At 51.1% G+C, this 26,507-nt stretch overlaps 2 protein-coding genes across 11 annotated transcripts in view; one reads left to right on the top strand and one right to left on the bottom strand.

Moving 5' to 3' along the window:
- Positions 1-44: 44 nt before the first annotated feature.
- On the bottom strand, positions 45-25,262 carry THRA (thyroid hormone receptor alpha). Of its 2 annotated transcripts, XM_072646340.1 has the most exons (9): positions 25,011-25,235; positions 12,638-12,999; positions 10,279-10,340; positions 9,812-9,912; positions 9,267-9,414; positions 6,232-6,437; positions 5,425-5,571; positions 4,234-4,492; positions 45-3,678 (listed from the first exon to the last, which is right to left on the bottom strand). In XM_072646340.1, the coding sequence occupies exons 2-9, from the start codon at positions 12,688-12,690 to the stop codon at positions 3,428-3,430; spliced, it is 1,227 nt and encodes a 408-aa protein (XP_072502441.1). In that variant the 5' UTR covers positions 12,691-12,999; positions 25,011-25,235; the 3' UTR covers positions 45-3,427. The 2 variants fall into 2 exon arrangements, with proteins under 2 accessions (XP_072502441.1, XP_072502442.1); XM_072646341.1 differs by lacking the exon at positions 12,638-12,999 and having other exon boundaries at positions 25,011-25,262.
- The window catches only part of MED24 (mediator complex subunit 24), a 57,588-nt gene continuing 55,801 nt past the window's right edge, over positions 24,721-26,507 (top strand). For 4 of the 9 annotated variants that reach the window (XM_072646320.1, XM_072646325.1, XM_072646329.1 and 1 more), the window contains exon 1: positions 24,721-24,834. The gene's annotated coding sequence lies outside the window, so the exon portion shown is untranslated. The remainder of the gene's footprint in view (positions 24,835-26,507) is intronic. The other 5 variants (XM_072646323.1, XM_072646321.1, XM_072646327.1 and 2 more) reach the window with 4 other exon arrangements.

The raw sequence follows: 26,507 nt of genomic DNA, 5'->3' as shown, positions 1-26,507 counted from the left end.
GGCAACACATAGCAGATGCAGGCTTAGAAGGGTCCACAAGGGAGTTATTTTCATCATATATTTATTACATAAATATATAGTAAAATAGACGAGCGACAATTACCATAAAAATATCTTTCTTTAAAATCCTGACCCAAAACACAACGGGGTGAAAAATCGCACATAACAGACATACTGATTGTCAAAATGGGGTGGGGGTCAGGATAGGCCTCCCCCCATTCCTCCTACCGGCCATTATCCCTCCCTAAGGGAAGGAGCTACCCCCAACCAGCCATATTTCCCCCCACCCCCACCCCACAGCACCAGCTTCTCATACATTCAGTAGCGCCCCCAGGCAGTACCCCCCCCCCAGGAGTTATGGGGTAGGGGTTCCCCTAGTCCCCCTTGTGGACGGTGTCTTTGCCCCCCACCCCCTCTCTACCCTGTAGGCCGGCCACCAGGGGATGAGGGCAGGGACAGGGGACTCCTCTCTCCCCACTCCCCCCATCTGGGACAGAGCAAGGTGGGGAGCTGGATGAGGTATGTGTGTTAAGAATGATGGGTGGGGGAATACTGAGATGGGGAAGGAGGCAGGGTGGGAGTAGGGAATGGGAAGGGGGGCAGTGTAGTGGTCATGGCTCTAGGGCCCCCCTCATCCTATCCAGAGCCCCCTCATCCTATCCTGGGCCCCCTCCCGCAGCCAATACTGCAACACTAGACCTCACCTCCACCACTGAAGTGCCCAATACTGGAGGGGGTTTGCTAAGCACCCTCAAGTCATGTCTGTCCACCCCTCCCTCCTTTATTAGCACCAATGATCTCCAAGATTAGGGCCCCTAATCCTCTACTTCCCACAGTAGGGCTAGGGGAATTATGAATCTAGAGCAGGTGCTCTAAGACTCCCTGTCTCCACAGCCCCTCCAGACCTTCCCCTAATTAAGTATACACATGAACTTGGAACATTCATCCAAACACATACACACACACACACGCACACACAACATGCATCATCCATACATATACTTGGACAGAACTTACCCCAGGCTGCTGTCCATCCCCCACCCCCCATACCAAGACAACGCAGGGTAATATGGGGGTAGGTCATAGCTCATCTGGTGTGGTTGGGGGGGGGGGGTGGTGTGCTGGAAGTAATTCCCAAATGCCTATAAAAGGGCCAATCCCACTTAGCCCCTAAGCCTTCCCTGCTGTGTCCATGGCTGAAAAAAAGTAGACAGTAGACCAAGCAATTACATTGCTGGCCCTGTTGTGGGGTAGGGGTGGAAACTGAGGAGGGAGACTCATCCTAGTGACCTGGAGTCAAAATCAGTGCCCCAGGATAAAGAGACAGAGAGACAGAAAGTGTGCCAGGCAAATGTGAAGGACAGACACATGGACAAACATGCATGTGCACATATGCATGTGCACACACACAACCTAGTCTCTCCTATCCCCCTAACCCCCAGATCTGAGCTATGTGTATGAGGGATGTGTGTGTTGGGCAATGTAAGGGGATGGTAGTGAGGATGGCATCTCGTAGTCTCAGGCCAGGAGCTTTTCTTGGATGGGCAGAAGGCCATACTCTGCTCAGTAGAGCTTGGGAGCAGGGTTTGAAGGTTGAGGAGGGTTGGTGTGGGGTATCAGTGCAGGGGGTTAGGCCAAGGGGAGAGGTGGCAAATCCTCTACTGCTTAAGACATTTTTGCCCAAGTAGTGCAAAGAGGAGGAAATCCACAACCCCCTCACCCCTGACACTCTTATCCCATCACCCATGGCTTCTTGGGGCAAGTGTCTCCATCCTTGCCCATATATGTGACCCCATATTCCCCTTAACCTGCTCATTTCCTTTCTGGGGGGCTAGTTCCTACAGGGGGAAGTAGGCTGCACACTCAAATCAAACAAAGCAGTGAACCCTGGCCAGAAAGACAATCCCCTCCCCTGGTTTTCATTTTCCTGGGGGGAGGGGGAGGGTGCAGCTCAGGCTGGAGTTCCTGAATCAGTTGAAAGGATCGGGGAATCCCTGGTTGGGGGAGGAGGAGGGTGGCAGACAGGGCCAAAGAGTTTCAGAGACAAAAATGAACATCCCCTCAAAAACCCCCATGTTCCCCTTCCCAAAACAAAAACTAAGTGCCATTTCCCTAGCCCCTCTATGCTACCACCATCATGGAGCCTTCTGAGACAGGAATGGAGGAGACAAGGAGAAAAGGGATGGGATTAGTGCATCATGTGTGGGGAAGGGACTGGAATCTTGGAGAAGAATGGCCTAGGACTAGAGAGCTGGGGAGACACCCAGACTCCAAATTACCCTCGAATGCAGCCTCTTGATTGTAGCTAACTCTGCAGGATACGGGGAGGAGGGTGGACAGCTGGGACCATCGTCTTTCCTGGTGTGGATGCCAAGGGGGCCTGATGCCTGCCTAGGGCAGGAAAGAGGTGGGCACCGTTTAGGGGAGGAAAGTCTCTCGGATGGAGGGCATTTTAACAGGGAGCCATATAGGGAGTACTGGCTGGCATCCAGTGTGAGAGGTAGATGGAGCTCAGAATTAGCGGGCACAAGTGGCGAGCAGAGGGTGCAAAAAGTGTGTGTGCCAAGGGGGCAAGGCAAGTGGGGAGGGAGGGAAATGGAGGTGGCCAGGGCTCTGTGGCTTTCACTCTGATTGGTAGCCCCACCCAGGAGGTGGCTGTGATGGTGGGTCTCATTTTTCTTTTGGGGGGGGGCAGCTGTCAAAGTGCATTGGGATGGGTAGGTCTTGTCCTATCTCCCCCACCCTAGGTCCTCTCCCCAGCCGGCCTCAGTTAATAATTTAATATCATCATCTCTCTGTCTCTTTTTTTTGTCTTTTTCTCTCTTTCTCTATTTTTTTCTCCACTTTTCTTTCTTTTACCCTCTCACTTCCAAAGTGCAGTTAGAGTGACTATAACTTTTAACCTCCCAGGGAGGAGCCAATGCTGAGGCTTCTCTGTGCAACCCAGGTATCTAAGCATGAAAAGAGGGGCCCTAGTCCAGAACCTGGGTTAAGAAATAAGAGGGAGAGGGGAGGCTTTTTTGGTGGGGGGGGAGGGGTTGAGGGCAGCTCCCCCCATCATCCCCCTTCCTTCCCCTACAGTTCAGATGGCTCCTTGTCCCATCTCTTCTCCCCATCTTCCCCCTGCCCTGGGGGGTGGGGCTCCTAAAAACTGCCAGAGGACTCCCCTTCCCACTGGCATTGTCCTTTTCCATTTTCTTGAGTTGGTTTTTTTCCTTTGTTTGTTTGTTTGTTTTGCCTGATCCCAGGGCAGGAAGAAGGTCTCTGAGGAGGGATCTTGGCTAGGCTGTGTGTAGGAGGCAAAAATACATAGAAGGAAAGACAGAAGAGGGATGTAGGGTGGTATCCCTTAGCCCTGCCCCTTCTCCTGCTGCACCCCCTGCAGCTCCACAGGCCCCACCTCTCCTCATCCCCCAGCACTGGGGGTTTAGACTTCCTGATCCTCGAAGACCTCAAGGAAGAGGGGGGGAAAGAGTTCGGTGGGGCACTCGACTTTCATGTGTAGGAACCGGCTGGCGTGGCAGGCCCCGATCATCCGGAGGTCAGTCACCTTCATCAGCAGCTTGGGCCAGAAGTGGGGAATGTTGTGTTTGCGGTAGTTGATGTAGTGTTCAAAAGCCAGCAGGTAAGCCTCCTGGCACTTCTCAATCTTGTCCACACACAGCAGGCCCGAGCGGTCTGTATTGGAGAGAAGGGGGTCAAGGGATGACTGCCTGCCTGGACAACTGGGGAAAGGCTGGAGGATCCCAAGGGGAGGGAGAGGCTAGGAAAAGAATACTAGAAGGACAGAGGAAGGACTCTGACAGACACCGAACAGGAACAGCTAAGGAACCAAAGGCTGGGAGAGAAACGGACAGAGAACTGGGGAGGAGAAACTGAGGGATCAGAGGGAGACTGAGAGGCCTAGAAAAGAGACTGAGGAATAGAAAGTTGTGGGAGAGACTAGGAAACAGAGCTGGGAGAAAAACAGAAGACCAGTAGAGAGACAGAGGAGAAAAACTAAGGGAGAGGAAGAGGCTGAGGGACAGAGAAAGATGGAGGAGACACTGAGGAGAAGAGGGAGAAAATGAAGAGAAAGAGACCAAAGACCACCAAGGAGAGAGCTTGAGGGACTGGGGGCTAGAGGAGAGACAGAAAGGAGGGAGGGAGAACAGAGAGACACATCAGAAGGAGCAGAAAGCAGGGAGCCAGCAAGCATCTTCCCAAGGGTTTCTTCCCTCCCACGACTGGTACCTGAAGACATGAGCAGCACAGCCTGAAGCAGAGCAACTTCCGTGTCGTCCAGGTTGAAGGCAGAGAGTGACTTGCCCAGGTCGAAGATGGCATCGGAGACCACCCCCAGGCCACCATTCTTCAGCTGCTCCCGTTTGACCGCCATCTCCCCACTCAGCGTTAAAGTCTCACTCTCGGGGTCATAGCGTACGGCAGCTCTCAGAGACATGATCTCCATGCAGCAGCCTTTCAGTAAGATGATCTGGTCTTCACAAGGCAGCTGAAGGAAATGAGGTGAAGAGGCAGGAAGGTCAGTCTCTCCTTCTATGATCCCTAGATCTCCCCATCTCCCTCCCCCCACCAGGGCTGGAGTCCAGGCATCCCCCTCAAGCAGACTTCATTGCTACAACAGCAGAAAGGAGAAAGGTAGTAAGAAGATAATGCAGGAGCTCTAAATCAAGGAGTCCAAAAATTGGTTGTTTAAAATATTTTGATAACTATATTTCAAAAGATTCAGTTTCCTTTGTAATTCTATCATTTTATTTTATGCATACATGAACCGTCTGAGAAGAGGTCCATAAGCTTCATAAGGTTGCCAAAAGGTGTCCATGACCCACAGAAAGATTGAAAATGCCTGGGGTTATGGAAATGGTGCTGGATTTGGTATCAGAAGAGTCTTGTATTCCATCACTTACTAGCTTAATCTCTCTGAGTCTGAGTTTTTTTTAATCTGTAAAATAAAACTCAGAATACCTGCCATACCTATCCCATTGGGTTATCAGGATTAAATGAGACAATGTGTGTAAAGCACTCTGAAAACCTGAAAGTTATACATAGTCATAATTATCAGTTACTATTTGGTTAGACTATGGAAGAAATCTCCAGCATACACATGGTAGGAAACACTAGGACAGGCTTCTCGGGTCGGGGTGAGGGATAGGGGGAGGGGGTGTTAGGGTAACTAGCACTGTCTCTTTCTCCAGATATCAGTCAGCACAACAATGTATGAGTGAAGGAAAGAAAGGGAAGAAACCAGTGGCAATTCTCTTATGAAAACCTCATGTTCCCAGTGATAGGTGATGAATGGATGAAATGTGATGGTTTTGCAGATAAACATTCTCAGATGGGGTCATTTGGAGAATAGTCCCAGGTTTCCCTCCTGTCCCAAACTGCCTCCCCAAGTCCCATACCCTTCTCCCTCCTGATACCCACCTCGGAGAACATGGGCAGTTTTTTGGCAAAGTCCACCACACGGGTGATGGCCGGGGTGATGATCTTGGTAAACTCACTGAAGGCCTCCAGGTCCACCTTGTCGCCATCTGGCATCGAGGCCATGGGTGACTGGCCAATGTCCTCTGGCTAGAGGAAGGGTCAGGGGTCAGGTAGGGCCAGGGACCCCATTTAACCCCTCACTATAAGACACTGCCCACCAGGGGGAGCTCCAGGGCAGCTCAGGAAGGAGGAGGCTGGCACTCAGGTACCCACCCACCTTCCCCCTTCTTCCAAGGAGTACCAAAGGCAGAGCACAGAAATCTGGCAGCCTGATGCCAGCTTCTTGTCCTGATACTATGTGTCTCTTCCCCCAGATGCCCATTCACTTGGGACTTCATTCAGCCTATCTCCACCCTATCCTGTTGCTGCCAGTGTACAAAGTCCTGTGGTGGGAAGGGTACAGAAAAAGACAGGCTGTGGTCCTCATGGAACTCCCAATCAATGAGAGAAAAATCTACCATCCCTATTTTCGGAGATACTTTCCAGTCTGATGGGGAAGACTCAGTCCATACAGCAAGGGAACTCCTGGTCTAAGTCCAGAGGGAGACTCAAGCCCTTTCCTCGAGAAGTTTTTCAGCCTGATCACAGTCTCCCCTCCCTACTTTCCTACTCCTTGTGATGGCCCAATATCAATCAGGGAGGACTTTCTGGAGAATGCCAGTGTTTCTCCTCTTAATGGCCACTTAGCACCCATCCATTCCTTGTCCATCCTTTTCTGTCCCTGGTTCACTTCTCCCTCCCCCTTACCAAGAATTTCCGTTTCTGCTTCCAATGGCTTCCTTGGGCATTGGTGCTTCGGTGGGCCTCTGTTACCAGATGGATGAGATCCCATTCCTCAGGGCTGGGCTCTGGTCGCTGCTGCAGGGATCGGATCATCTCTTCCTTGCGCCGACGTTCCCGGTTCTCCTCGATCAGCTTTCGCTTTGCCACCCGCTTTGAATCATCCAGGACCACTGTAGAAGGATAGTGACAATCCCTCCCATCTGCTCTGTACTCTCACCTCCAGTCACAGAACAGAGCAGGGTGACTCCAGTTTGAATCCTGGTGCAAACACTTATTCCCTAGGGACAGATGTCCTGATTGCCTTCCCTCCTTGCCTCTGCTTCTTGGAAGCCCTGGCTTCTTTCAGAGCCCAACTCAGGTGCCACCTTAGCTTCTTCACAAGGCTTTTCCTGATCACCTCCCCTCCCTCGCTGAGGACCTGTTATTTCTCATTCCCTTTTGAAATTACTTTGTATTTATTCATGTATATGCTATATCTCTGCGCCCTCCACAACCAGTAAAATATAAATCCCATGAGAGCTGAGACTGTTGTCATTTTTATATTCCACCAGTGCTTGGCACAGCATCTTACACAGTTTTTCAGACCAGATCACAGGAACAATTGGAGAGGAAATTCAAGCCTGGGTGGCAGAGTGCATGATGGCATGTTGGACTTGGAGTCAGAAAGACCTGATTTCAAATACTGATCGTAGCCAAGTCACTTACCCTGTCTCAGTCTCAGTTCCCCTATCTGTAAATGGGGATAATACACCCACCTTCACAAGAGAGTTGTGGGGATCAGAGAGGATAACGTATGTTTTAATTTTGCTTAAAACAATATAGAAACATCAGCTATTCAACTCTCTCTTCAGAAAGACTGGCACTTGATGTGCCAACCTACAAACTTAAGAGTCTTTATTAATAGTTGCTTGGGGCACTGAGAGGTTAAATGACTAGCCCAGGGTCATAGAACTAGCCAGTGTGTCAAAGGCAGAACTTAAAGCAGGACTTCTTGACTGAGGTTAGCTTCTCATCTACTTCACCATGCTGCCTCTTTATTTTACACCTTGTGGTCTCTTAATCATTATTTGCCGAATCATGTTGTTTGTGGGGCAAGTCATGTCACTTCTCTGGGCCTCCATTTCTTTATCTGTAAAATGGGGACAATAAATACATGTGATTCCCTACCCCAGACTATTGTTATTGGTAAGGTGCTTTATAAACCATACACCACCACAGATAAGCTATTAATTTTGTTCCTGACCAGTGTCTCATGTTATCTTTCCAGCTATATTATACTATGGTACAAATTTCTTCTCAATATGGTTTGGGATATATGGTTGCCGAGGTCCCTTTTATCTCTAGATTCTGTGATAACTTTCCCCATATTACAGAATGGAAAACAGACCTAGAAAGCTTTGCTTAAAGTGACAAAGGTCTTTAGGAAAGATTCTGGGCCTTGAGCCTTGATCAGTTTTTTTTTTTTTAGGCCATGCCTTAACTCTTGTGTGGCTTGAACAGAAAGATCCTGTATATTTCATTCTTTCAACCAACAGAAAATAGCTAAAGAGCCCTCTTAGGCAGTTATTGGAAGCCTCTCCCATTCCCTAGTCAGAAATGGGATATCCTCCCTGGTAACCAGTGGATACAGCTTTAGAGAGGGAGAACAGTACCGAGGTGGGAATTTCCATCTTCTCCCTCTTTATCCCATCTCTCCCTAAAACTCCATCATCTATGACCTTTACACTTTGGAAGGCAGAAAAGGCAATGGGGCCTGTGCCTAGGGGGAACCTTTTTTTAAGGAAGGGGAGAGGGTAGTAGGGGCTTAAGAATATCTCCGGGGGCAGCTAAGTGGCACCAGTCCTGGAGTCAGGAGGACCTGAGTTCGAATCCGGCCTCAGACACTTGCTAGCTGTGTGACCTTGGGCAAGTCATTTAACCATGATTGCCTCTCTTTCCCCCTCAAAAAAAAGTGTCCCTAGATATTCTCCACCTTTTTCTGAGGGAGTCACTTCATCGAATGCCCCTTTGAGTGAAGAAGAGAGATACTGGGAAGGGAACAAAGGTGAACGTTTCCAATTCCCCCAACATTTGACTTGTGTGTGTGTTGCATTTATCCTGCATAAATCACTCAGCTTCAGTTTCCTCATCTGAAACATGGAGATCATCACAGCATCCACCTCACAAAACTGTTGTGAGACTCATAGGACAAAGCATTCTGAAAACTTAAAAGCATGATGTCAGTGTGAGTTACCATCTCTTGAAAGACAGCATGGCGTAGTGGCTACTAAGCTGACTTCTGAGGGTGAGGAAAGCCTGAGTGAGGGGCTCACCTCTGAGCCATGCTGGCCATGTGAATGCACAAGGCAACCTCACAGGGCCCTAAGCAGCTCTCTTAAGACTGTCAGTTGCAGAGGAGGCGACACCCTACCTAGACAACGTAGGTAGGTGAGGTGAGCTCTTGCTCACCCAGGAGCTGAATATACCAGTGAAGTCACAGGCACAGGCCCTATGCTCATCTCGGGCAGTATCAGTCCTTGCCCACATTAGATCATAAGCCCCTTGAGAGCAGGATATGTGTCATATCTATATCGAGAGGCAGCTTGGCAGAAATCGCTGGGCTTGGAGTCATGAGCCCAAGGTTCAAATCCCACTTCAGACACTCAATAACTGGGGGACCAGGAGCACTTCACTAAACCACTCAGAACCTCAGTCTCTTCATCTAGAAAATAAGGAAAATAGGCAGCTTCTGAGCTTCATAGGGTTGTTGTGAGGAAAGTCCTCTATACTGTAAAGTGTTCTGAGGTACAAGTTTTTATCTCCATAGCTCCAGGCCCTAGTCCAGTGCCTACATATATAAAGACATTTAATAATAAATATGCTTATTGAATCAAATGGATGAGCAGTCGTGGTAAGGATGGGTTGGGATGTGGGAAGTGAGATCCTAGAAGACAAGTACTTTGACCCTGGGTCTCTTCTTTTTGCCCTAACTATGCTTCCCCAACTCCATGCTCTCTTACAGTCCATGGCCATGCCCACGGAGATGCATTTCTTAAAGCGACAAAGCTGGCACTGGTTTCGGGTGATCTTGTCAATGATGCAACAGCCATCGTATTTGCAGGAGTAAGTGGGATGAAGGTTTTTCTGGATCGTGCGCCGGAAGAAGCCCTAGGAAATGAGTGCAGATAAAGGACCAGTTTCTAGATTCCTGCCCTTTAACCCACCAGACATTTGAATCAAAAAACCTAAAAGGAAGAGAGAGATTAGAGAGGACACCTCACCACAGTCTATGGGGCTGAGGTCATAGAGAATTCGATGGGTTTTTGTAGCTCATGGACTTTCTACACAGGAGGACACAGCTGGGCAGGTTTGAAAGGCCAGCAAGAGGGGGGAGATGGCCCTGGATGTGGGGAAAGTAGTTGGGAATAATGGAGAGGGAGGTGAGGATAAGGGGTCTTAGAATGAGCACCTGGCAAAGAAGGGAAAAGATAAGAGACCAGTGGGAGGGACTCGGGGGTAGTGTGGGAAGAGGCAGCTGTAGGAGGGAGCAGCGGGGGGTCCGTACCTTGCAGCCTTCACAAGTGATGCATCGGTAATGATAACCTGTGGCCTTGTCTCCACAGACGACACACTGCTCGTCTTTGTCCAGGTAACTAGGGATGTACCCTGTAGGATAGGGAGGCAAGGAGACATGGCAAGGCCAAGGCTACTGTTCCTCTCTGTATCTCAGCACTTCTTGTCAGTCTAAGCCCATTTCCCACCCAGGTTCTAGGCTATTCCTTTGATCCAGTTCACAGAAGAATGGGTTATATGGGGTCAGGACATGCTATGGCACACATAATGTCAAGATACCTTTAGAAATGTGACACTGAGTCAGTCTCATAAACTATCCAATCCAGGACCAAGTGGGATGTGTGTTAAGAGGCAGTTGTCCTCCTGGACTCAAAGCTCAAAGGTCAAGAATATGCCCCTAGACACTCTAATTTAGGGAAGACAAAGGGGATGGGGAGGGATGCAGACAGTCCTTCTCACCTGACATGCTGGTTTTCAGGGAACATTGGCTGGTCTTTCTTTTCCGCTTGCCATCCAGTGACCTGGTTGAGGGATGGGGGAAAGCCATATGAACTTTCTACTGGTTGGTTCTTGGCAGAAAACCTACTCACTGGAGGGAGACATCTGGCCCCACCTCCCCAGTCCCAACTACTTCCCATCTTGTGTTGAGCCCCACCAACCTCCAAGGTCAGTTGACAGGGCTGGGAAGGGTCCTGCTATCTGAGAAGTTCAGGGTTGGTAGATAAGGAGTTTGGTCAGGCACAGGCAAGTTCCAGAGTCCCAGTACATATATAAACATCTGGGAGACAAGCCCTGGAACCTGTACATTCTACAGAGCTAGTAACAGCACCTTCACATAACTAGTACATGCCCATGGGCTACACGATTCTCAGGATGAACATCCTCGCAGATTGCACAAGCTTAGATTCATGCACATGTATGATGCATAATTTCCAGGGCATATGCATGTTGACATGCAAAAACATACCAAGCAACTTTTAGAATGAACATGCATGTTCTACAGCCTTCAAGAGATACTTATTATATAACCCTTAGTACATATACACATATTGCATAATCCCAAAGCACACACTTTATATAACCCTCTATATGCATACCAAGGTTGTATAACTTTCCTACTTTCCCCTCACCCCACAGTGGTAGATTCCCTGTCCCTCTTTATAGAGGGGTAACCCCAAACACAGATATGCTTTATGTATCCCTCACTGGGATTACCCATGTCTCAGTGTATGGTTCCTAATGGCTGGAGGGTGAGACTTTCTTCTGGACTGGGTGTTGTTAGGTGAGGGCAAGCCTCACTAATTTTCCTGAAAATCCCTGACTTGGAATATCTGGGTACAGACAATTCCAGGAATGACCACAAGGTGGCGAAAAGATGAGATAGTGGTGGTGGTAGTAGGGGGGAGTGGGGGGTGGTGGTGGTGGTGGTGGTAGTGGTGGCGGTGGTGGTGGTGGTGGTGGTGGTGGTAGGGGCAGTGATGATAGTAGGGGAGATCCTAAAGCAGTATGGGTAGAGAAGATGCTGAGAGGATGGGAAGTGCTCTAGCACAGACTGGGTCCAATACCACTGGGTCCCCACCATTCCCAGACTGATCAGAGGACATAGGGATGCTTCCCAATGCGTTTAGCACATCCCTGATTCATCCCTGGAAGAACCAGGAATGGCAATCCTCAGGCACCCATAGCCAGGTGTCATCAGGACACAGCGTATATAAGAAACATCCAGAGGAAGAGACATGGAGAGGCATAAACTACCTGTCCATATCCCCACTGGGGTTAGGGATAGAAAGCTTCCATGTACTCCCAGGAAACCCACTCCTACCCAGGCCAGAGTTCTCAGGCTTCACCTAGCTCCTCCTCTTCCCTTGGGACCCTGTCATGGCCCTATCCCCCCTCACCAGTTTGTTGAGCCAGGCTGGGCTTCGAGCCTCTTGGAGTAACTCCCATCTCCTTGGCAACAGCCACACCGCTCCCCAGAGCACCCTCTCCCCCCTCCCCAGCCACGAGCACAGGCTGTACCCAGCACTCTAGGCCCCATGCCAATTGGGACAGGGCGCTGTGCCACATGGAGACAATCAGGGTGGGCAATGACACCCTCTCCCTCTCCCCTAAATTCTTCTCACACACAGCAAAAACAGCATTCCCTCCTCCACACATAGGTGCTCAAAAGGCTACTTCTCCATAAGCACACACAAAACCTTAGGGGCTGCTATATACTACTGTCTGGGAGAAACCACAGGACATTCCTTTCTCCCTTGCCCTTATATGAACAAAGAAGAGCTCACAGGGACCCAACATGCTCTAAACATGTATGTGCAGAGTGACCATCTGTCCATGGGCACATATACCATGGAAAAATTATACATGCCCACCTGCTCGCCAACCTCCCTGGTGCATACCATCACCTCCTGCCAGAACCTAACTACCTGTAATACTAGGGAATCAGGAGGTAACCATATCTCCTCCAAGAAAAAACAAGGGGCTGTCTGGGACACAGTGGTCAGCCAGGCACACTGCTGCCATAGTTACCCTCAGAGAAACATGGCATGTGGGAAAAGTTCTGCATCCAAAATCAGAGGACCTGGGTTCAAGTCTCAGCTCTGTCACTCTACACTGGGGACTGTAGAGAAGTCACAACTTTTCTGAGCCTTGTTTTTTCCATTTGTAAAAAATGAGGGGGATTAGACTTGACAACTCCATCTGTCTCTAAATCTATGAACTAAAGAAAAAATGAATAAGCTTGAACTTTCCATCATTAATTCAGCGAGATGATGCCCACCTCTGGGGGTTGGGGCTACAGGCCTATCATGCTCATTACCTGTTCTCCTCTGGGTCAGACCCACAATCCAGTTTGCTTGGCTTCTGTTCCATTCACTGCAATTCCATCCAGGATTGCCCCCCTCCCCCAGCACTCCAACAGACAGAAGTAGGCACAGCAGCCTCCTGCAGGCAGAGCCACGAGCCTCCCCCCCACCACCCAGGCTCTAGGGTACAGCGCCCATGGTGCCTGGCCTCAGCGTTTGGCCTGCCATGCCATGCCCCACGCCCCACAAGGGGCGGGTGGCAGGGGGGTGGCCAGGAAGTAGTGTGGTGGAAGGGCTGGGGGTATAAGGTGGCTCTTGGGGAGAGTCCTGAGTTGGGGGGAGGGGGGAGCTGCTGTAGAGTCTTGTCCTGAGGGCCCTGAGGAAAAAAGAGAGAGCAAGGATTGAGACAGGTGCCCATGGGGCAAGGATTGGGGGGGTTATTCCAGACTAACAGTAAGGGCACCTGAAGCCCATTATGAAACTGGTGGCTGGTGCCAAAGGAAAGCTGATGCTGTGAAGATGAGGGGAGAGCTAGGCATCTAAAGTGTTCCTCCCTCCTCCACCACCCATCCCCCCAATCAGGCTCAGACATGAAGAAGGTCTGACACCATCAGAAGTGGAACAACTACCCCATCTCCAGCCCAATCTCCCTAAACCTTCAGCAAGGCTCATAAGGGATAGGAGGTGGCACAAACAAAGAGGAATGAGGCAACAAGTCAAACACCAACTTTGGCATTCTCTATTAATGCCGCCAGAAACAAGTGGAACTCCTAGGGAGAGCCAGGTGGAGAAACAGGCAGAGCTCTGGACTTGGCATTAAGAAGACCTGGGTTCAAATCTAGCCCCAGATATTTATTAGCTGTGTGACCCTGGGTAAATTGCTTAATCTCTGTCTGCCTCCGTCTCCTTATCTGTAAAATGGGGAAAATAATAGCACCTATCTCCCAGGGTTGTTAGGAAGATCAAATGAGATAGCATTTTAAGCACTTGGCAAGATATCAATGTTAGATTATGATGATGAGGAGGAGGAGGAGGAGAATGAGATGTGAACAGAAGGGAGACTTCTCTGCTCATTATCAATCACACCGTGCTATGTACACTGTTTGAGAAGGGAGACCCTCTCACCTCCTATGAGGTAGGCTATCTTATTTCTTCCCATTTTAAAGATATGATATTTAAGTAAGTACTTAAGAGAAAATTCAAACTCAGGCCTTCCTGACTCCAACTCTGGTGCTCTATCTTTTGTATCAGTGGTGGCAAACTCCAATAGAAAGGGAGCCATGGGTGCCAGAGGCATCTAGGTGTGGTACAGAGGTCTCAAGCACTCTAGACATGGCCCCATGCTGCCACCATTCCTCAGTGGGGCCACAACTGGGGCCCCAGACTAAAATGCAACTGGGAAACACTTAACCAAAATCAATAAAAATACAATAGAACACAGATGATGCTAATCATATGCGGTTTCCTACTTCAATATGCTGCCTGAAGGGGTCCTTAGAGCCATTTCAATGATACACTGATGTAGAGGACAGAACACCAGAGGTGAAGTCAGGAAGATTTGACTTTGGTTCTTGACTTAAGTATTTACTTAAGTAGCACACACTTAAATATGATCCTGGGTAAGTCCCTTCCCTTCTTTCTGCCTCAGTTTCTACATCTGTAAAATGGAGATCAATAATATAACCTAATAAAATACAACCATCTACTCCACAGAGTTGTGGTGAGGGTCAAATGAGATAATGTGTAAAGGGCTTTGCAAATCTTATGCTAGCTCTTATGATTATTATTGTTAAATACAAATGCTGAAGTAAGACAGTCCCTACCCTGACAGGGTTTACCTTCTACAGAGGACACAGTGTGTTCACAGATAAGGAAATATAGCCATACTCCATACTTATGTTCCTTGTTGCCCTTTCTGTCAGCCTACTAAATGATGGCTCTTATTCAATGATTCAGGAGCCCCCTCATCCCACAAAGACTGCTGCTGTAGCTAAGCTCTGTCTTACCTGTACCTACACCTGTATCCAAGTGGGGCTGAGTCATGCTCCTGCTCCCCAGAAGGGCTGGGGAAAAGGGGACCGGGAGGAGGCTGTCCTGGACCATCCACCTTTTCAGCATTGTCACCCTGATGTCATAGCTCAGGTACAAGACTAGAGATTGTGGGCTGGGGTGTACACGTGGGTGCTGGTATGTGAATTCATAGCTATGTGTGTGGAGAGGAGAGAGGGCAGAAGGTCATTCGGCTTCGGCACCACAGACCTCGCCCTTGGGCCCCCATGCCCCACCCCTGGGAAGCTGATAAGAGACTGGGGGGAAAGATAAGGAAAAGAGTCTGGGCATGGGGCAAGAGGCCTGGAACTCAGAAACAGGGTCCCTGGATCTAGATTCAGAGTTGGAAGGGGATGGTAAGAAAGGGGTTGCCCATTCTGCTACAGATATCTTTGGGGGGTAGGGTTGGCAGGCGACTGGGGGGCCCAATAGGGGGCTGGGGGGCCAGGCGGGGAGTCTCAGGCTGGGAGCCATCAGGAAAGTAGGTCAAGTTTTTCTTGGCTGCTGGAGAAATTCCTGTTATAAATTTATAATGGTGCAGCCAGCCCTAAGGGGTGGGGGAGTTGGGGGAGGGGAAAAGGGGGGGTTGAAGGTTGAGCACGGTGGCCTCCCAATCCCTGGCAGGGGTAGCACTAGGGGGTTGGGGTAGATGAGGGGCTGCTCTCTGGGCTGGGGGTGGGATGTGATGGTGGAGTAGAAGAAAGAGGCTGGACAATGAGAGTATTTGGTATCTGTATCACTCTGGCCCTCTTTCTGTCTTGATGCTGTGCTCAGTCTCTTTGGTGTCTCTGTCTCTGTGTGTCTCCCTGTCTCCCTCCAGGCCATGCCTTGGTGCTTGGCACACCCTGGCTGTGGGCACTGCCCCCGCCCGTCTCCTGCCTGCCTGGCACACTGCCACCACTTGTTTACAGAAGCTGGAAAAATCCACTCACCAGCAGGAGGCCTGAGCACCCCTGGGGAAAGGAGGAGGGCCTGTACAGGAGTGGGCATGATGAGAGGGATAGCCCTGTGCAGTGGGCCCGGAAACAGCCCACAGTCCTAGGGCCTAGAAGGGCAGTTTGTGGAGCTGTTCATTAAGACCAAGAGTGGTGGTGTGAGCACCTACTAGCTTTGGCAACCCTACCCCAAATCCCTATGCTCCTAATGGATGGCCACAGCTCCTGGAACTCGTTACTATTTCCAGGGAGCACAGGCCTAGGCATGATGTCAAAGTAGCTACCAGGCTTAATGCACCAGTCCCACCCAGGCCCTGACTTAAAACAGACACAGGCAATAGTCAGGGTTGACACTCATGCCCCTGAGGGGAAGGACACCTACATGGAACTGATGATGCCCAAGGTATTATGAACATGTACTCCTCCTGGTCATTCATAAGCCTTGTCTATCTCAACCTCCCTTGCCAGAGAAAAGAGGTGTCTTGCCCACAGGTTGGGTATCCATGTCTGGATCCCAGCACAAAGCTGACAGTGATAATAACAACAAGTCAACATTTATGTAGCACTTCAAACTTTGCAAAGCACTTTGCATAGAGGACCTCGGCATTTGAGCCCTTGCAACAACTCTGTGAGGTTGATGTTATTCTCATTTTAAAGAAGAGGAAATGAGATCAGAGAGGTTAAGGAACTTACCTGTGGTCACCCAGCTTCAATTTAGAGCTAAGATTTGAACTCAGATCTTCCTGACTCTAGTCAGCTATTCACTAGGTGATACTGTCTCTGTCTTCTGTGTTTTAGTTTTTGTTGTTGCTAGGGGAAGTGAGGAGGGAGGGACATTTTCCCTTCGTCAAGGCCATACTCAAGTTTTTTAGGCAAAAGAATGGTAAAGCAGAGGAGAGGACATCCAGACAGGGACTGCTACCCTTCTCATCCCATTCCCAGGACTACTGGATCTCTGCACAGGTTCACATGTATGCCTGCATGTGGTGGTTTAGTGTGGGGGTTGTAGAGCCCCAACCAAGGGGAACTGGAGGTTCAGTGCCCAGCCTGAGAGATGGCCTTTCTTCTCCCCCCTTTCTCCTCCCCTAGGATGCTGAGATTAATGCTCAAAGCTTCTCCTGAAAGGGGAAGAAAAATACGTTGGGCTTTTCAGTCTCAACCCAGAACAACTAGAATGACAGACTGAGACAGCAAGGGCCCACCTGTCAGTTAACATCACTCTTCACCCCTCCCCTTTTAGTGCTGTTGGGGGTGGCAATGTGGGCACTGTGCCCATGGAGAAGGAAGCATTTCATTAAGTCTGAGTGCTTTAGTAATGGGGGGAGGGGGAGACATGAGGCCAATGCGGCATCCATAGGCATTGTGCCAACCTTCTACTGCCAACCGGCCCCCATTTCCATGTTGTCCTGCAGTATGATCCTAATACCCAAGCAACTTAGGGGTGGGCAGTCTCCATGCCACTGGGGAGCTCTCAGGACTAGGAGAGAATGTATATATCCTCACCCCTACCCCTTTCCTTAGAATCTGCACCTCAACTCTACTTCCACCCCAACTCCTCCACCATGTCCACACACCCACACATCCACCTCCTACCTCTCTGGTGTCTCTCTGTTCTTGGCGTACTGCCCCACCCAACAAAGGCCCCTGAACTTTGTCCATACTGCACAGGAGAGAAAGCCCAGCCCCCCACCCCAACCTGCCAGATATGGAGACAGAGACACAGAGGGGAACACACAGAGAGAAAGTAGGGACAGTCGGTAGAAGAAAGACAGGGAAAATGGCGGGGGGGAAGAAGGAGGGAAGGGAGAGGAAGATGGAGAGACAAGACAGGAGATAAAGAAAGAAGGAAGATGGGAAAGAGGGAGATAGAGAGGGAGGTGGGGGGAGGAGAAAGGGAGATAGGGTAAGAGAGATGGGGAAAGAGTGAAAGATTTGGGTAGAGACGGAGGAAGATAGGGAGAGAGAGATAAAAGAGAGGAAACAGATGGGAAAGGGGGGCAGAAACAAAGAAAAGGAGGTGACAGAAAGGAAGAGGCAATCAGAAATAAGAAAGGGAAACAAAGAGAGTGGGGGTGAGGGGCATTCTGTCCTAAGTCCCACCCCATCAAAGATAGGGGAGAGAAGGAAGGAGGAGTGGTTTCCACGGTGACAGCTGGTGCGTGGTGGCCTGGCATGTGGGTTATTAATAGTGTCGTGGGTGAATTCACACCTCCCTTCCCCTCCCCCCTCAGTCTGCTGCTAGAGTGGGGGTGGGGGAATTCCCTTTGAGGCCCCCCTGGGCCGATCCCTCTAAACCACCGAAAGAGGAAAGTAGAGATACACATGGATGTAGGCACCGGCAGAAAGACAAGTATATGCCTGCAAACCAGGGTCCATATACAAGGGACACATCCATGCTCACTCTCAGACATACATGAACACTAACATGTGAGAAAACAGACCCACAGGAAGAAATACACACAGAGGCAAACACTGATACACACACATAGCCTCAGGATGGCACAGGCTGACAGAGAGAGCCTTAGGTACTCTGCAAACCCCCCTCTGCCCTTGCTTCTCAAAAAGGCAGATCTCTCCCTGGGGCTGGAGCCCAGGCTCACCTCCTTCCCCAGAGCTAACTTACAGCTCATCAACCATTCATTCAGTCTTCTGACAAGGAGAGGATAGTACTCCAAGCAAACCCCCCAGTTCTCATGCTGCCAGGGGAGAGGGAGACAGAGAGAAAACCACCACCTCCTAAGAGTGATATTTTTAAAAAAGAGTACAGACTACTGCACAGCTTTGGACAGATGGGGGACAAAGGCAAGGGAGCAGTAGGCAGAATTCTCTCATTTGGCCTGCTAGAAAACACTTTCCTTTCCCCAGCCAATACCCTGCTTCTCTCCCTTTTCCCAATAAAGCAGTATGTTGGACCACAAGGGAGGGGGTAGGGTCAGAGAGTGCCCAGGTGGAACCCAGAGGTCAGAAAAAAGGAGGAGGAGGGAGAGAAGTGGATTTATTTCTTAACAAAGAAGCCCCCTGCTCTGCTAAGGAATACAACAGGAAATTCCTCTTCTCCCCCCACCCCAGGACAGAGACAGAGATATAAACAGCAGCCACTGACTTGGGCACTATGCCCAGTGCTAGCTAGCATCAAAGGACTATGCCTCCTTCTCCCCTCCCAAGCCCAGTCTCACCCACCTGCTAGGCTCTCCTCCTCACCCTTGGGACAAATCTAGTCAGTCTCATATCTAGCATGGAGGTAAGTGGGTGATAGCACCCAGGGGTCATTCCCCACTCATCCTCCATTGCCAAGCTTTGGGTAGCAGTGCCCATAACCATGCCCCAACCTCCACTAGCTCCTCCTCCCCCAACACCACCCCTCACTTCACTAGCCCTAAACTTATCCCCTTCTGGCATGCCCTCCCACCAGCCTGGACAGCAGGCATTCTCCCAAACCCTCCCCCCCACCTCCAAGTCCCCTCTGGGAAGGAAGAGGAAGATTAAAGTAGACGGAAAGCCAGAGATGGGTGAGTTCCCCTTCTCAACCTAGCACATTCTTTTCTCCCTCCCTCTTTCCCCCAGAAGCTCAACCAACAGTCAGAGTAACTGGAGCCCCAACTCAGGGCAGCTGAAAACTGGAGGTATGAATGTCAAGAGGCAGGGGCTCTCACCACAGATGGCACAGCAGGGGAAGCAGGGAGTCCCTTGGGCATAGGGGTTCCCCACCACATCCTCCCAGTTCTCACCTTGGGGGAGGGCAAGCACAAACACACACACACACACACACACACACACACACACACACAAGTGCCCTGGGCTAGAGGACAGGGGGGATCAAAGAGGGATGGCATCTTCAATCTGGGAAGGGGAGAACAAGGGGACAAGGCAGTCTTCCTTTCTTGCTCCACAGTGGGGTAGAACCTCAAAGCCCACATCCTCAGAAGCAAGCAGAATTAGAGACAAATAAGAAAAAGAGAAATACCGAGTGAGAAACAGAGACAGAGTAAGTGCAGCTGAGCACCAAGAGCTCGCACACACACAGACACGTGCAGACATGCACACCCACCCCGCATGCGTGAGGCCCACACAACACTCTGCACACGGCTCCCCCATTCCAGTACGGCCTTTCCATGCCAGCCCCCTTCTTCCCTGGGCTCACACATATGCACAATTACAAGAACACACACATGTACACACACGCTTATATATAAAAGCAGGCAGCTGCCAGAGGCTCAGGCTTTTGGGCTTCCAACCAAAGACTAGCAGGAGAGGGCAGGGATGGTGCTGCCCACCTCCCAACCCCACCCCAAACTGCAGCACCCAGCCTGGGATCAGAAAAATCTCCTAGCACATCCAGAGCACAGAATTACTTAGCTCTGTGCCTCTCCAACTCCCTTTTCCTTAGAAGCACTCTCTTCCAAAGAGAAACTGAGGTACAGAGCAGCTAACTACTGAGAACACCTTCAGTAGGGGAGTAATGAGAATGGGGGGGCAGTGGGATTGGCCTTAATCACACTGCCCTCTTCTATTCTTGGAGGTGAGGCCTGTTAATGTAGCAAGTATTTATTAACCCTTCACTTACTGGGCACATGTTCAGTCTTTCTCCCTAGCCACAAAACTAATATGCCTTAGGCAACAACTTCTATGCAGACTCTGTCCACTTTCCTTACCCCAAAAAAGTCTTCTTTTCCACCCAACCTGCCTTCAGGGGCAACAATGGAGTACATCCGGTGAAACACCTGTGCTTTTTGGCCAGGTGAATTCTTGGCTTCAAATCTATCCCCTTTGCCCTTGGAGCTGCCTGGCACCTAAGCCCCTCCCAGTCAAGAAAGTGGCAGGCAGCACACATTTGATGTTGGGCATGTCCAGTCTTCCCACCAGGGAGAGATCAGCTCTCCACCTCTTGCCTTGGCATTGGAAGGCTGCAGGCATTTAAGAGTCAAGTCCATGAGCATTGTGAATGGCCAATACTATCCAGGCCATGGAACTCTATCAATGCTTCCCTGATCTCCACCTCCAAACAGACTGGCAGCTCTAAGAAGTAGGATGTGCCCCCCCCCCACTCCTCTCCAGAGTTTCCTGTTTCCACTGGGGGGGGGGCAGCAGCTCTTCCTGGTTCCCCTCAACTGTCTCATGCCTCACCTGGAGTGGGTGGAGCTGGCAACTTGGTAACAGGGGCAGGAGTAGGGGGGAAGGGAGGTGATGCATCCATCACCATGGCAACAGAAAGGGGGGAAGATGTCACCTAGCTAGATGGACAGGTTGAGTCCCAAACCTTCATGGTCCACCTGATTGGTTCCCCTTCACCTACTTGGTACCATTGTTTCCCAACCTCTTCCAATAGTATTCCTGGGTTCAGGGAGATATCCTTGGTTTTGGGACAGAAAATGAGTCTTCAACACAAACACACCCTTCCTCAACTATGCTCTTGATGTCAAGTTGGGTAGCAGTGGGAACCTGCCCCTTGACCCAACTCCCAACCCCACAAGTACAACAGAACTGGACAAATTAAGCCACGGATAGAGATGCCAATAATTAACCCAGCCCACCCTGCCGACTCACTGTCAAGGGGGAGGGTGGGGAAGAGGAATCTCCATTCTGAAGTCCCTTTTCTCTAGGGAATGGGGGGGATGGAGGGAAGAGGATAGTCAGGGGGCCTTATCCTCAAGCCAGAAACTCTTCTCCACAAGTCTCCAGGTTGCAAAACTTGTTTGCCTTCCCTAACCCCCAAACCCCCCCCCCCCCACCTCTGTGGGGGAGGGGTCTGAGTCAGGGTTAGGAGAAAGAGACAGAAAATCTGCACAACAGATCTGTCCACATTTCCTCCATTCAGGGATATTCCAGAGGGAAGCCTGTCTCAACCTCACTCTATCCTTTCCTTCATCCATCCAACTTTTCCCAGCTCCTCCAGCCCTCTCCCCAAGACAGTCAGGCACATGGTCCCTTTCCTCAGCTAGTTCTATCCCTGACCAGGCTGGGCAATGTGGAATCAATATCATTTTGATCAATGATCCTATGCTACCTCCTCCAGGTAAGCCAGTGAATGAGGGAAGCCCAGGGCAAATGGAGGTAGCTACCCAGGTGTCTATCCTAGCCATCACACACTGACACCAGAGGGACAGGGGAGGAAGAACAAAGGGGAGGGGCCAGTCAAATCAGGCTCCAGGATTCTCCTCCTTCCTTTTCCCTTCACTTCACAAAATCCTCTGAGAGCTTGGGAGGGGAGGGTTAGCCATTTCTATCATACACCACCCTTGGTCAGTGCCACAGGCACTAAGGCACCACAATGGGCCTTAAATGTCTCTACATTCATGAAAGACAAGGGTACTCTCAGAGATGTGTTGTGGCAAAGTATATGGATGGCATAAAGTATGGATGGCTGGACTTTGGGGGGACATGGCAAAGCTGGAGATGAGGGAACAATCAGATGTGGGGGGAGAAGGGCAGAAAGAAATCAGGGCTAGTTCCAGAATCTGGCTCCCCAAGGCAAGTTCAGGGTCAATCTCAATAAAATAAGGAGTTTTAAGAGCCTGGAATAAATCCCAATGGGAGTGATATTCCAGTGTCAGTGGCCTAGCTCCTAACCCTTTCCCTGGAGTGCTAATTCCCATAGACGTTAGGATGGGGTGGGGTATAGGAGACACCAATACTCTTACCTACTAAGCTTTAGAATTGAATAGGGAGCCCTGGAAAGCCAAAAAGACAGGAATCCTCATTGACATTAGGAAACCCCAATAGTTCCTAGAGCTCCCCTTATTTAGGTCCTGTATCTAGGCTTAGCTTAGCCAGGTAGAGAGGCCTGGTTGAACAGAAGCACCCTTCCCCACCCCCATTCCCCAAACCCTGGTGGCCACAGCTGTGCTTTTCTCTTGGTAAGGAAATCCAGGATGTCCTGAGAAGCCAGCAGAGCCCCTTCCACCCCCCACCCCCACCCCAACCTCCTGCTGACCCCTGGGGAGGCAGCAGGGAAAAGCTCACTATTAGCAACCAGAGAAATATGAAGGATGTCCTAGCTAGTCCCTAGCTCTAGGACAGAAGATTATAATGCTGAGACATGCAAAGACTGGGAGACACTCAAAAGAAAGTGACAGGAGAAAAGAAATATAGAGCTTAAAAGAGAAAGAGACCAGACAGAGAGATAAACAGATAAAAGGACAAAAACACACATAAAAACACAGCAATTTGAACAGAAGGACAGAAGGTAACATCTAAACGGATAGTAAAAAAACATCTAGTTGAGGTTATGGGGAGGCTTTGGGGTAAGCAGGAAAGATTCAGGCAAATGAGTTCCCCAAGACACTTTTAGGGTGGGGAAGTGGGAGGCAGAGAGTTAAGTCTGATTCCCCTAAAGACAACCTTGCTGCCCCCAGTTGTCAAGGCAGCTTAGGCAGGGTTATTGTCTGGGGCTATTGTCTCAGTCCTCAGAAACCCCTTACCTCCCCTCTCTCACGAAAATTTCTCTTCCTAATCTCCTTTAAAATTGTCCATGCCCTTAGAGGAGGGAGACACAGGAAAAAGCATGAGACAGAGAAAGAATGTGTGCATTTGTGTCTGTGAATGCCTGCATGTGTGACACAGTAAATCTGCTACTCTTATCATTCAATCAACAAATACTTACAGAGCAGCTATTATACAGGAAACATTGGGATAAATGCTGTTGGGTATAAATGGGTACAAAATAATACTATCCTTGCCCTAAAGGGATTTACAATCTAAATACAGAGTTGTTCTTAACCTTTTTCAGTGTCATGGAACCCTTTGTCAACCTGGTGATGCTTATCCACCCTTCTCAGAATGTTGTTTTTAAATGTATAAGATTATAAAAAGAAACTATCTATATTGAAATAAGCTTCTAAAAAAAACAAAACAAAAAAAATATGGCCCATAGGTTAAGAATCCTTGGAGTAAGAGAGTATGTATATTACTATATATGTGCATTTGTCTGACATAGCTTTTATTCTTGGGGGCAATCTTCTCTCCTCAGTTACAATGTAAACTCCTTGAGGAGAGGGCCTGTCTTTTGCCTCTTTTTGTATCCTTTTCGATTAGCAGAGTGCCTGGCACCTGGGAAGCAATTAATAAATATTTATAGATTGATTAAACTCCTTGAAGGCAAGAATGTATCTATTCTTGGTATCTCTCTCAATGAAAAGCAAGGCAGTGGTGCCTGGACACTAGGTCCTCCATAAATACAGTATCTGTTTGTCGGTTGTGACTGCACCTGGGACTATGTATAGCGATGTCTGTGTATAGGAGTCTGTATGTGGGTATGTGCCCGTGTCTGTCTGCCTGTCCTTGGGTCCCCCTGTGGGTGTGTCCATCTCAGCGTGTGCACTTGCTCACGAGTGTTCGGTCTTCCTGGCCCAGTGTGGGTGTGTCTATCACCCTCCTGTCCTTGACGCCCCGCGTCCCCGTGTCAGCGCCTATCCCGGTGTGTCTGGCTTTCACCGCCTCCCCCTACCCTTCACCTCCCGGACAAGCCCCCCTTCCTCCTCCCGTCAGCCAGCTTCTGCCAGGTCAGGGCTCCCGGAGTACTACCAACCGCGCCTCGCTCCTCCTCCCTCACCCTCCCTTCAAACTCTGACCCCGCCACCCCTTAGGCCTTTTCCCCATCCAGAAGAGGGGGAAACCCCATCTGCCAGGGGCTCGAGGGACACGTTGCAAGCCCCTCAGCTCCCTCCCTGTTGGTCTCGCACTTCCCCAAGTGGCCTGGAGCATGCAACTCTCCGGGCGCTTCCCGGGGACCCCGGAGTTCTCCTACCAACTCCTCTTTTTTCTTCCCCCAGCCGCGTTTTTGCATTTGGGAGTGTTGCAACTGGAGGGCCATGCAGCCCCATGTGAAGGGGCTGGGGCGGTCCTCGAGCCCCGGGGAGGCTGCAACCCCCCCCCCCCCCCACTCCCGCCGGAGGAAGCTTTGCAAAAGCAGCTCGGCCCCGGCAGTCGGGAGGGCGGAGGGTGGGGGGAGAAACAGGCCGCCCGAACCGTAAACAAACCGCGGCGGCGGCGGCGGCTGGCGGGGGAACAGGGGCCGCCTGGCAGCCGGGGCCGCGGCTCCGACAATGCGTAGCAGACGGGACCGGGAGAGGCCGGGGACCCGCGGGGCGGCGGAGGCGGGGTGTGGGGGGCGAGGCCCGGACGCCATCTGCCCCTGCAGCACCACCGCCCCCCTCCTGGCCACCAACCCGCTGCAACCGTCCCGTCCCCCTCCCCCGCCAGCCGAGTCCTCCATTTACTCCGGGGAGTTGGTAAGTTGCAAGCACCCCAGCACTGACAGTGTCACCCAGGGGCTGGCTGTGCAGGCAGCGGGTCCCCAGGGACGCCCCCAGCCGGGACTAGGACCCCAGCCAGCGAGCGTCCGGTGGCTTTGCATAATCAATCGCAATGTATTTGCATATTAATACCCCCTCCCCCTCCCCCTTACCTCGGCGTGGCGGGCTGGGCTGTGCGTGGGGAGGGGTGGCGGGTGGCTCAGCGCCGGGGCCCGGGGGTGGCCATGGGGGACCGGTGGGGCCGGGGCCGCCCGCCTCCTGTCCCCGGGTGTGAGTGCGAGTGAGAGAGGGGGAGGGGGGCAAGTGTGGCGGCCCCGCGGCTCCTCCGGCAGAGGCGGCGGCCGTGCTAGCTCCTCCCTCCCCCGCCCCGCTCCGCTCGGGCTCGGGCTCGGGCTCGGGCTCGGGCTCCAGGCTCCGCGCCGCCCGGGCCTGGCTCACTGCTGCTCCCTGCAGGCCGAGCCTAGCAGCCCGGCGGCCTCCCCTCCCAGCCCGGGCCATCCCGGCCAGGTCGGCTGTGCCGAGCCCGGCCCGGCCCCGCCCCTATCTCCTCTCACCTTCTTCATCTTACTCGGACCGAGTGCGCTATGCCCTCAGTCCATTCACGCCTGGCGGGTCCCCCCTCGCCCCATCCTATCCCACGCCGGCTCACTCACAAGTGCCCATCCCTGCCGGATCGCTCCCTCGGGAATCGCTCGCTTCTCGCTAATTTGCTCTCTGACGCTCGCTCCCACCCGACGCTTCTCCCGGTCCCACTCTGAGCCCTCCTTCTTTCGCTAGGCTCCCTCCTGGAGGCCACTTCTTGTCCCCAGCCATGTTTCTGAAGACCCTCCGCAGCCCAGGAGGGAGGATGCCGTCGGTTAGTCAGTCCACAAGCATTGGCTCAGGGAGTACTATGAAGCCAGGCACTGTGCTCGGCTCTGGTGATGTAGAGAAAAGTAAAAACACGGCCCCTTTGGTCAAAAGGAAGAGACCTGGAAAGGACTATGTACCTGCAGGATACATGCAGAGGTCTCTCCCGTCCTGCTCTTATATCTCATCGTGATGCTGGGAGAATTTTGATTTTTTTTTTTCAACGGGGTGGAGAACCGAACTGGAATCCAGAACCTAGAACCCAGAATCCTTTGTGTATATGCAAATTGTAGGAGTCATCCAAAAAGAGACCTCTCCAATGTGTCAGGTCCCCCACCCCCACCCCACCCCACACACCTTCCTATGCATACACATACAGCTGTATTCATGGACATTAAACCAACCCAGAGACGCCAAAGCCCTTTTCATCTTGGGATCTTCCAGGTTGGGCAAAGCTCTAATTACCCCAGCCCCCCACTCTGGCCCTGCCGGTTCCCCTGCTGTCATTAGCCCAGTTTTACCAGCGGAGGCCATTGCCTTCCCACGGGCTCCCCAGGGTGGGGCCCCTCTTCCCCTGCTCCCTTCTCATGAGGAGGTGGGGATGAAGTTTGGTCGATCACATTTGGAAAATTTGTCTGACTAACAACAGCCTGAGTTGATTAGATTGTCCAAACCTCTCCTTTTTAGAGGTAATTCTCTCATGGTAGGTCGTCCCTGGGGGCTTGTCTTCCAAGAAGGTTTGCCCTTCAGATCTCTCATGGGATCAAGAGGAGGAAGAGGAGACACTCTTTGGAATGCAG

The sequence above is a fragment of the Notamacropus eugenii genome, chromosome 2, assembly GCF_028372415.1.
Source record: "Notamacropus eugenii isolate mMacEug1 chromosome 2, mMacEug1.pri_v2, whole genome shotgun sequence".
NCBI lineage: Eukaryota > Metazoa > Chordata > Mammalia > Diprotodontia > Macropodidae > Notamacropus > Notamacropus eugenii.
Note: the sequence above shows the minus strand (reverse complement) of the source record. Positions and strands in the feature narration are given on the sequence as shown.